Below are 11,633 nucleotides of genomic sequence, written 5' to 3'. Positions count from 1 at the left end.
TTATTATTTATTTTACTTTTTCACATTATTTTAAAGAAATAGTGAACTTTATAAATAGTTTGAATAATTAAATTTATTTATTTATAAGCTTTTTAATTATGATTAAAATACCAAAAAAAAAAGCCGCATGCATCAATAATATGTGGGTGATATGGAAAATGCACAACCGTTTTGATAATCCCATATCTTTCAACAATGCTCTGGCATTGGTTGAGTTGAGGCTAGTTGAAAAAATGGTTTGGAACTTCTCAAAAGGGGTTTTTGGTGGAATGATGGTCACAAAATGTTTCAGCATCAACATTCACCCTGAAAAAGCATATAACAAATTGTGCATTATTGTTGTTAAAAAATATAAAATTAGATGAGTCGTTATAATTAATAAATCTGTTTCTTTAGTCTTGTGACCCATCAGAAATCAAACGGTTTGATTATTGACCCGATACCATACCCATTTTCATGATTAACTCACAAAAGTCCGTATTAGAATTTCGGGTTTTTCGGAACCCGAACCAACTTACACTGCTCTTTCCCCACCACGCTAACCCCATTTCCTAAAACCTCTCACTCCCTCTCACACTCTTCAGCCATGGCGGCACTCAAGCTTCTCCTCTCCCAAGCTCGCCGCCATTCCCTCGCCAAACGCGCTTACTTCCCACACTCTCCTTTCACTCTCACCTCTTACCGATCCCTCTGCTCTTCCTCCGATTCAAACTCAAACCGTCCCGCCAGACCCTCCCAACCCATCCCCATCCAACCAGTTTCCTACCCTGTCAAGCCCAAATCCCCGCCGCCAGAACCCTCGCCGGAATCCTCACCACCGCCTGCCGAACCGCAATCCCTCCGACCGCCGTCGGACTCGCAGCGCGCGTGGACGCGCGAGGACATCCGATACGTGAAGGACGCGCCGCCGATTGGAGTAGTGTCGTACGGCCCGCGCGTGGCGCCTCTCCCCGATGACAAGGTGGCGGACGAAGGGGCGGAGATTGAAAGGAAGAAGATCGAGGCGGAGAATGAGCTGAGGATGAGAATGGCGAAGGCCTACGAAGAGGAGCGTATGAAGGTGCCGTTTCCGCTTCTGATTAAGCCCAAAAAGAACGAGAAGCCACCTCCGCTTGATTTGGCAGAAGCCATTCGCCAAATTAAGGTGAAAACAAAAGCCATTAGTTCAAATTATAAATAGTTTCGAGTGACTAACCAAAAGTTTTGCTCCGGGAGTATTACTTTTGCTGTTAAAGTGGCCTTTGAAGTAATGAAATTATACAAGTAGTCACTGAAGTATTGTTGAATATCCATTATTATTTTCTTAATGTTCAGATACTAGTTTGAATTTGTGTAGTACTCAGGCACTGCGTAACATGATTTATGAAAAACATGGCTGAACTTTGGTCCTTTAACTGAGCCAAATTGCATTATGTGATTTGAGTAGTTGACCTCACCTAGTGGAATAAGACTTTATTGTTGTATGTGGACTTTTTTTTTTTTGCTTATAATTATTTCTAGCTTAATTTGCACCCTTTATGTGTCCATTACGTAGTACTTTTGTTGGAGCTTTTGGGTAATGCCGTAGTTGGATTGTTGGTTATTAGGAACAAGTTGCTGTATTAGAAATTACATGTGAAACAAGGAGTCTTGGATCCTCCAATGAGAGAGTGATGCACAAAATTTTTATAAAAATTGCTGGGATATTTGAGGGTGGTATAGTAACCTCTACGGAATTTCTTAGCTGTTGCCTTCTGTGAAAAAGCAGTTGTTTCTTTTTCAGAATTTTATGGTAAATGCCTTTATCGAGGCTGTTAAAGTGACATACACACTAGTCCTGGTTGGTCATTTTTACTGTCTGTAAGTGTGGCAGATTATCATACAGTAATCTACGCTTAGATTATACATTTTAGGAGACTGAAAATGCATTTTTCAGGTTTGCAATCAAGTATGTGAGTTGTCCTGGAGAAAAAAACGTGTACTTATTGCAATAAATTTATAAAATCTACTGCTGCAAATATTTAATACATAGATAAAAAATTGTGTTGTTTACTAATGGCACTTTTTTCTTTGTTAGGAAGACCAATTTGGAAAGTATAAAATTGTTACAATTTATAGCAACTGTATTTTTTTGTTTGATACTGTATGTGTGCTCATAGCTGTGATATGTTTGCAACATTGCATGCAGTACCAAGGTGTGTGTTATAGAAGTATTCTGTATAGCACCATCCCCCTGCCGAGTTTTTAATGTTAGATATCCATTATTTTGTGACTTATTACAAACTCTATTGGAACGTACCCTCTCACCAATCTGTGCCATTTTCTTAATAATAAATAGTACTAAACAATGTTGTCAAACTCTCTATTTAACTGGTAAACTTTTACAAGTTCACTGTTTTAGGTAGAGAAAATGAGTTAATTCTATAATTTCGTGTAAGCTCTCTAGTTAAGAAGTGAGTTAGTGAGTTTGAAATCAAATGTAATTATTGGCCCCCATGGAGCCCATAGTTGATTGGAAGAAATGAACTTTGTGAAATGTTTTCACCGTAAGCACTTATGTTTTTGAAATTTGTATGCTTTGATAATTTATATATTTTACGCTTATTTAATACTAATGTACTGTGAAATGTATATATTTTTGTTTGATTTGTTGCTTTACTTTATTGTGGAGTTGAAATGTTGAATTGTTGTTTTCAAGTATCATGTTATCTGTAAATGTCCTGAATATTTCTTTTGCCTCTTGAGTTTACTAGTTGAGTCTATGAAATCTTTACCAAATTTATGCTAATTCTTGAGTTTGATAATCTTGATGCTAAACTAATGAATTGTTAGTATAGCTAAACTGCCTACATCCATCCTTTTGGGTCATTGCTTGGATTAGCTCATCCTTAGTGATGATCTTCACAATTTATCTTGAATGTTCCATCAGTTGCTATCATTTAATATAATCACAAATTGTTCAGGCCAATGCCAAGGCAAAGTTTGATGAAACTGTTGAAGCACATGTAAGATTGGGTGTTGATGCAAAGCGAACAGAACTGGTATGCATTGTTTCCACCCTTTTCCTCATTTTGAATGTGTTGGTTTGTTTGAGTGATTCTTTCAACAACATATAAATCTTGAATTTGACATGTAAACCTGAGGTTCCATAGGTTTGTCATGTTCAACAAATTGCATCGTTAATATGCTAAAATACATCCACAATAGATTAAGGGTATAAAAAGAAGTTAGCAACTAATACATTTGAAGGGAGTCCATGTTTCTTATAATTAGGACAAAAAAGTGTACACATTTGTTTCTAGTATCAAGGACCGAAGGAAGTAATATCTTCAAAAGCATAGCCTTTTCATGTTCTCTAAGCATCAAGTCCTGTGAAATTATTATTGTTATTATATGTTGAGTGAATTATCTTGGAAAATCTCTTCAAAGACTATCAAACATATTCTACAATTTTTTTTAAATATTGTTATTTGTAAAACTCTTTTTTGTGCTTATATATCCCAAATCACTGTTATTTCCCCCTTTTCTGGATAAAACTATATATGCTGTTCCATCAATCCTCTGCTTTAGAAGATAATGATTTCAACTCTGGCAGGCAGTTCGTGGTACTGTGATTCTGCCTCATGGTGCTCCCAAGGTAACCTATGAATGTTAAGCAATTGATATAATGGTAGGTTTGTCGTCTAATTATCCATACCTTCCAGGCCGTCAGTGTGGCTGTTTTTGCAGAAGGGGCTGAGGCAGAGGAAGCTAAAGCTGCAGGAGCTGATATAGTTGGTGGTAAAGAGCTTATTGAGGAGATTGCTAGTAATGAACTGATCTCTTTCTACAAGTAATTTTGTACATCATTTTGATACATTTTTCCCATACTATATTTGTGAAAAGCAAATGCGCAGATGCATATTGTCCCTTGCCTTGATGGTTCCCTTCTTGCTTTTCTTGTTTTTTAGCTGTATAGCTATCACCTTCTGTATGTGCATGCTCACTTCTAGTATATGCTTGTTTATCTGCAATTATTTTTCTCCTTTGATCTATCTGTGCACACACCTAAACCTAATGTTTTAATTTAGGCAAACTTGTAACATTAATTTTGTTTGTCATGTGCTTAACAGACATTTTAACTGTAACTCAACTGTGCATGAAATGGAATATCCTATGTCCTTGGGACCTTAGCAACTATAATTTTTCCTTTTCATAGCAAGAATATGAAATTTCTAAACTCTATCCACATCTAATAATAGCTTATACACACTTATAGGTGGTAAAAATAAGCTCAAAGTTGACAAATGCTTCTCGTCTCCTGGAATGGCACCTCATCTTGGAAAGGTTTTTTCTTCAATTTAAATGGTCTTATACTTGTAAAAATCATCTGAATTAATAGTTTTTTTCTTCTAAAGCTTTTATGAACTATGCAGATAGCACAATACCTCAGAAAGCGCAGACTGATGCCAGATAAGAAGGTTAGTTTGTTGACATCTTTTGGCATTCTTTTTAAGTCTAGGAATATGTGGGTTGTATGTAACTCTTGTTCGGTTGTTTTTATATGATCAGCTAGGTACTCTCACCAGTGATATTGCAGGGCAGTTGAAAGAGTTAAGACAGGGTCGTGTGGAGTTTAAAATGGAAAGTAAATCAATTTTGCATGTGGGACTTGGAAAGGTACTGTGGTGTTCTTCCAACTCCTTATAGACTTGGTTTTGTGCAATAGGAGTGTTGTGTAAGGTGCTTTATTGTTAGGTTCCTGGGTTTGGAACCTAACAAGAACACACTCAAAAAGGTAGAAACAGTAATGGAAGAATGGGTGTTGCTATTATTCACCGTAAAAGAATCTCTTTACAAGGACTAGGTTTGGGAGCATAACCTCCCTCTAGAGAGCCTAACCTCCCCCCTCAAAATGACAAATCTTGTTAGAACTACAATCAAAACAATCCCCCCCCCACTACAATTGTTTATTTGCTATTTATACAACCAATAACCCTGCTCTTTCTAACTGCTAAGGTAGTTAAGCATTTAATGTTTTATTCTTTCTCTTGTAAACTCTCCATCCCTAACATTACACCCCGTTGCCGAACAACCTTGTCCTCAAGGTTGGAAACGGGAAACTTGTTCGCTCAGTCTCTCCTGCTGATACCGTCCGGTCGCTCGGTCCGTTATTGCTACCGCTTGGTATATCTTGTTGATACCGTTCGGTTGTCCCCCGTTACCGTTCAGCCTCTATCAGGAGGCTTGGGTGGTGGCAAATCCTCCTCTTCATCGTCTTCCTCATCCTCTGCTAAGAGTACCACCCGCAGGCTCCTTTTTGGACAATGGTGACCGGGCGCGAATGGTCCTCCACATCGAAAACATCGCCCTTCTTTTCTCTTCAGGAACTCAGGATAGGGCAGGTTCCTCACCGTTTGGCCTCTGTTGTCGCTCCCGCCCATACCGTTCAGTTGTCCCCCGTTACCATTCGGTGTGTTGGCACTCGTTGCGACTTCTTCTCTTCTCACCGATCGTACGCTTTCTGCCCCGCTCGGTCGACTCGGATTTGGGCGATTGATCTTGTTTCTTGTTTCTTCCCCGATTGTTCGTTCCCAAGATTGCGAATTCTTGGTCGCATTCCAACTTCCCCCTTTCGCCCTGAGCGCCGCGTCCTCCACGTCTCTCGCGATTCTCATTGCCACCGTCAACTCCTGGGGGTCCTGAATTCGCACCTGCCCCTTGATGTCCTCGCGCAAACCGGCGAGGAAATAGCCCAACACCTGTTCTTCCGATACGCCCCTGGTTTGCCCTATCAGTATTTCGAAATCGCGAATGAACTCTTCCACGTTACCCTCCTGCCGCAGGGTCGCCAATCGTTCAAACACCGTCCCCCGGAATCCGCCTCCAAAACGATTGACCATGGCTGCCTTAAGGCCTTCCCAAGAACGGTTCTTGGCCTTTTCTTTCCAAAACTTAAACCAGTAAGCTGCACTTCCCTCCATGCTAACGTACGCAAGCTCCACCTTTTCTTCTTCGCCTGTCACCTTCTGGATATCAAAGAATCTCTCCGCCCTATTGATCCAAGTAAGGGGCTCCAACCCGTCAAACGTAGGCAAATCTACCCTTTTCCGCCACAGTCTCTGATCGTCATTGCGATCGCTGACCACTTTGCCTCCGACTTGCCCCACCTGTCGCTGTGGATTCTCGTTCACGGAACTATCATCGGACTATCCCTCCGTGTTATTGGCGTTCGTCCCCAATATCCTCATTATCTGTTGTAAATCCCTTCGTACTGCGGCTGACTCTGCTTTCATCCCCTACATCGTAATCTTGATTGCCTCCAGTCTTCCCTCCGTATCTCCATTCTCGCTAACGTGCCCAATTTGGATCCGTCAGTTTCTTGATCCTTCACCCCCACTTTGAAACGGCAGGTCGGACCAATTGTTAGGTTCCTGGGTTTGGAACCTAACAAGAACACACTCAAAAAGGTAGAAACAGTAATGGAAGAATGGGTGTTGCTATTATTCACTGTAAAAGAATCTCTTTACAAGGACTGGGTTTGGGAGCATAACCTCCCCCCTCAGGATGACAAATCCTGTTAGAACTACAATCAAAACAATCCCCCCCCCCCCACTACAACTGTTTATTTGCCATTTATACAACCAATAACCCCGCTCTTTCTAACTGCTAAGGCAGTTAAGCATTTAATGTTTTATTCTTTCTCTTGTAAATTCTCCATCCCTAACATTTATGCTTCCAATAATATCCACAGGTAAGCTACAAAGAAGACGCTCTACGGGAGAATATTAGTGCATTTATGAACGCTGTATTACTTGCGAAGCCTGCTGGCTTAAAGAAGAGTAAGTAGCACATACGTCCTTATGCTTCCTTTCTCTGGATTTTGGAAAAATAAGATGTCAGATCACAACTGATAACCTATCTCCCCTCCCCACAAACTTATTTACAACAAATTCCATAGCACTTTAAGTTGGTATACACATGATCACAAATTTTATATTCTAAGGTTACATCGATTATCTTATAATTCTCTTTGTTATACAGCTTCCAAATATGCTGGGTATGTGCTGTCTGTCCATATAAGCAGCACGGTAAGTTCCTATATCTCATTTTTGTTTCAGTTTTTTTGTGTATTTAGATTGAAAGCTACCATTTCATTATTGCATTTCACATTAATGGTACTCAAGGAAACATTGGGTGTGTCCTCCCCTGTTTCCTTCTGAAAATAGAAAGTAAACTAATATTGGCAATATTTTTAGAGTTCAGTATGCAAACCGTCTCTACCTAGTGGGGAAAGGTTTGTCTGTTATTGTTTTATGCAAAATATAACATCAGGGATTTTGATTTGCTCGCTGTTTCTCACAAGTCCCTGTCTCATCTCATCTCATCTCATTGTCGACTCCAATGTATTTAGGATGCATTTAGTTGCTCTGATTTAGCCTCTGATAGACAATCAGTAAAACCGTGGTATAGGATTAAGGGGGACATAGTAGTGAAAATTTCCATGTTATTATTTGTTGTAAGGTTGCCTTGAGGAAGTTCAATCGATTTAGAGCAGCAATGCAATCAGATTACCTTTGAAGTTAAAATTGGGTGAAAAATTGAACTGGAGACCTGAGAATTAATGATGGAAATGTTAAAAAGAGTGTGGGGTGAAATCTGATATCAAACTTGTGCTCAATTAGATCTCATAATTTTCTTAATGCAAAAAGGTGTATTCCCCTAACATACAGATTCGTGAAATTTCATGATTGCACTGGTTATGTGGGGAGATAGAAGTGACCATTAGTGATTAAGGTATGAGATTTAACTTGCTGTGAAGAATAAGCAATGAAAAGTGAAACAAGAGAGGGAGTTATGTAAAACGGGATCAATGAAGATGTAAATTTGCTAGTGTCATCCATTGCACAGTGATTATGCATTTTGTCTCATTCTTGGGGCGTTTAAATTATTTTTTGCTATCCTATGGATGCAGATGGGCCCAGGATTTCCTGTATCAATACAATCATTATCCAAAGCTGCAGATAACTACAAGAAAACGCATGTGGTATGAATCACGTGGATATGTCAAATGTAGGCATTCGACATGAATCCAACTTTAGATGAACATATATCGTAGTGTTTTTGTTCATTACTTTTGATTTTGTAAGCTGTTTAGTGATGTATGTGACAATAAGCGAAAATTTTGACATTGTACGAGCTTGTTGAATTTTCTGGTTATGTATCATTTTCCTCATTGCATCACCGAAAATCTTGGCTTACCAAATTAATTCATTTAAAGCATTACCACACCTAACCCTTTGATTTATTGGTTTGTTTGTTTCTCTTTAAACTAAATTTACTGATCATATGCAAATTGAATTTTATGACAATAGACTTTTTGGGGTTGATGTGTTAAAAGAGTACTATGGTTATATTTAAAAGTGGTTAATTTGTGTATCTTTCCACCAGGATCAAAGATTCATATGCAAGTGTCATCTTTTTTAAATGCTTGTTTAGTTTTTAACAAAAAGATAATGATACTTTGACAATATTTGTTTGATAATATTTTAATATTATCTACGTGTCATTCTATGATTGATCGAAAATTATTTTACAATTAATAATAATAATCATAAACACTAACATGAATTAATTATATAATGACACATAAAAGATGTTAAAATGTTATCAAAAAAATATTATCAACAAAACATAAGAACACGTACCAAATACTGAGGCCATGCCTAAAATTCAGTTGTATCCTCAAGGGAAAAATTCAGTTGTATCCTCAAGGGAAGGCGATGAGAGGAAAAAAAATAGCAAAAAGAAGCAATTCAATAACGCCACTTTGTTCCATTTCGGCATATGATTTCACATTGTCATTAAGAGTATTTGCCTCCATTTTTTTTTGTCAGCGCATACTTTTCTAAGTTTCATTATGATAGTCAACGTGACTATTACATTACACTGGAAGTGACTTGTATATCTTACAACCTCTAAGCCTAGGGATGATAATTTAATTGGATTGTTTGGTTTATACGCAAATATATATTTCATTAAAATGTCTTATGAGAATCTTAAATGTTTAACTCAATTTCTAATCTAAGTCATTGAGAATCCATGCATGTTTTCAAATTTCAACCGTTACTTTATCGCATTAGGCAGCTGCCACATTCATATTTATTTCCTAAGAAAAATACATATGCTAAGTTCTGTTATTTGGGTGACTCTTAAAAATGGAAAAATTATTCTTGGAAAGCCGAGTTTAATTTTGAAGAATTGACCACCGAGTTCGTGATGAAGATAAAGAGCAGATTCATCTGCAGAAAATAATTGAATGAATACTTCTTGTGAGATCAATGTGCATTAATAAGCTTTTTGACCCTTTGACCAAAGGCTAAATTATCGAAAAGATAATAAACCTAAACCAGATATAGAATTGGTTATTGAATACGTATTTTACGTGAACTTTAATTTTCATTTTTAATGAACAATTGAGATTAATTAAGTTCTAAGTGTAATGTAATCTCTTTCATAGAAATAATTGTAATATTAATTTTAAATGTGCTCCAGAATAATAATATTTATATTTTCTCTCATTTATCCTCTCATCCCATCATAAATAAATTTTACAATTTCATAATAGATAGTTTTTATTTATTTTAAAATTATTTTTATTTATTTAGTAGATTATTATTTTTAATTAAAAAAAGTAGTTAAATTTACAGAAAAGAAATTAAATTTTAAATATTACTTAAATTTAAATAAAATGGTAACTTGAAAATTAAAAGAGGAAAAAACAGTATAGAAAAAAAGGAGAATCCCTTTATAATTAATATATATATATATATATCTATATATATATATATCTATATATATATATATATGTATATATATATATATATATTATTTCTTTTTAGTTTCGTAATTTTTTTTCATATCTTTAAATTGTTTGACTTATTTTATATTTACAAAATTTATCCAGATCTCAAAAATAATTTTTTCTTTTATTATAATTTTGATTATATTTTTTTGTACGATTATGTTTAAATAGCATAATATCAATTTCAATAAATTAAATAATTTTTACGTCTTAACTATTTTTACTATTTTTAATATTATTATTTATTATTTATTGTTTTAGATGAGAATGTTATACTTTTAGTTTCAAGTGTTTAATTTCCATAAATTATTCATAATATAAATTAATTATTTTTTATAATTTATTTTTTGTTAAAAGAATATTAATTATATATATACATACACTTATACATTACCCCATTATATATAAGTGTATAAGATTTGGAAAATTTTCTCAAAATCTTTAATGTTCTTTTAATCTTATCATTACCCCATTATACATTTTTTTTCCTTTGGAGTTTCATTAGATCAACTAGTTCAATATTTGGAAAATTTTCTCAAATCTTTAATGTTCTTTTAATCTTATCATTATCCCCATTATACATTTTTTTCCTTTAGAGTTTCATTCAATAGAATTTCAAATCGTTTCTAGGACACCTATTTTATTATTTTTTTATTTTTTTAATATATTTTATTTTTTATTTATTTTTATCATGTATGTTTTGATGACTTTTACATAATTAATTTTATTTTCTAAGTGTAAAATCCCAAACTTTTAATAATATTCATACTATTATAAGATTCATCACATATTTAATAAACTAGAACAATTAAACATAATGCATACCTGAAACTCTTACAATTATCCAAATATAACTATAATAGTAATATACACAAAAAAAAAGTCCAACAAATTCTTTTACACTTAAGAACTAAAGTGCACACTAAAGTTTATCAAAAGAATATATTTATATATTTTCATATATATATATATATATATATATATATATATATATATATATATATATATATATATAACCAACAAAAGAAGAAATTCTAAACGAATTCTCTACTCCATCTCTACCACTTGAAAGTTAATCCAGAGAGGGTTTCTCATGTGCTCACATTATAAAGATGATCATTACAAACAGAAAAACAAATAAACACAAAACATAGAGAAAATGGTAAGCTAATGTTATCAAAGAATACACATATAATAATTTACAAACATCAATTTATAATTTAATCATTAATAACTAACAATTTTTTACACATCCAACTATTTTGCTGTAGATTGACCATCCGGAAACATGTATTGATATCGAACTATAGGGGTTCTACCCTAGAGGTGGTGCAACAACAACTCATCCTCATCAACTACTACACTCAAAGGTTAATGCGTCAAATTACTTTGGCCAAAACAAATCACCATTAGACTAAGGACCTCCTACTACTCTCCACGACATAATTATCTTTCTCTTCTTGATACTAGAAGTTATTGAGAGTGTCAGAATAACCCATAATCCCTAGCATCCTATATCAATACATACACTTATACACAACTATCTTAAAAATTTCCCCTTGAAATCCTTATAACATCATATGCTATTTCACATTCACAAGTCATTTCATATCAACTTTGAATCAAAACTCATATATGCAATATCCATTTTACCTTCACTACAATGTCTAATATAAGCAATGTAGACATCCACGCATCACATCTTAACAAACATACCTTAAAGAGTGTACCAAGAACAATTACAAGAAATTTATATGCCAAATCAAAGAATCGAAAGACCCTAGAATCAAAAGGAATATCAAAAAGAAAA

General features: G+C 34.9%; 1 protein-coding gene across 1 annotated transcript; it reads left to right on the top strand.

Moving 5' to 3' along the window:
* Window positions 1–506: 506 nt before the first annotated feature.
* Window positions 507–8,209, top strand: LOC108338941 (uncharacterized). The gene is made up of 10 exons (XM_017576022.2): window positions 507–1,144; window positions 2,943–3,020; window positions 3,575–3,616; window positions 3,684–3,786; window positions 4,238–4,305; window positions 4,395–4,439; window positions 4,531–4,638; window positions 6,713–6,800; window positions 7,003–7,049; window positions 7,934–8,209. The coding sequence occupies exons 1-10, from the start codon at window positions 587–589 to the stop codon at window positions 8,009–8,011; spliced, it is 1,215 nt and encodes a 404-aa protein (XP_017431511.1). The 5' UTR covers window positions 507–586; the 3' UTR covers window positions 8,012–8,209.
* Window positions 8,210–11,633: the final 3,424 nt, after the last annotated feature.

The sequence above is a fragment of the Vigna angularis genome, chromosome 5 (genome assembly GCF_016808095.1).
Source record: "Vigna angularis cultivar LongXiaoDou No.4 chromosome 5, ASM1680809v1, whole genome shotgun sequence".
NCBI lineage: Eukaryota > Viridiplantae > Streptophyta > Magnoliopsida > Fabales > Fabaceae > Vigna > Vigna angularis.
The sequence above is the reverse complement of the archived record's forward strand: the minus strand, read 5'-3'. Positions and strand labels throughout refer to the sequence as shown.

Excerpts from the sequence above, each read along its gene's own strand:
- LOC108338941 (XM_017576022.2), top strand. The coding sequence starts at position 587 with ATGGCGGCACTCAAGCTTCTCCTCTCCCAAGCTCGCCGCCATTCCCTC. Across the intron at positions 4,639-6,712 it reads TGCATGTGGGACTTGGAAAG|GTAAGCTACAAAGAAGACGC; the intron begins GTACTGTGGTGT and ends TAATATCCACAG. Across the intron at positions 6,801-7,002 it reads GCCTGCTGGCTTAAAGAAGA|CTTCCAAATATGCTGGGTAT; the intron begins GTAAGTAGCACA and ends TTTGTTATACAG.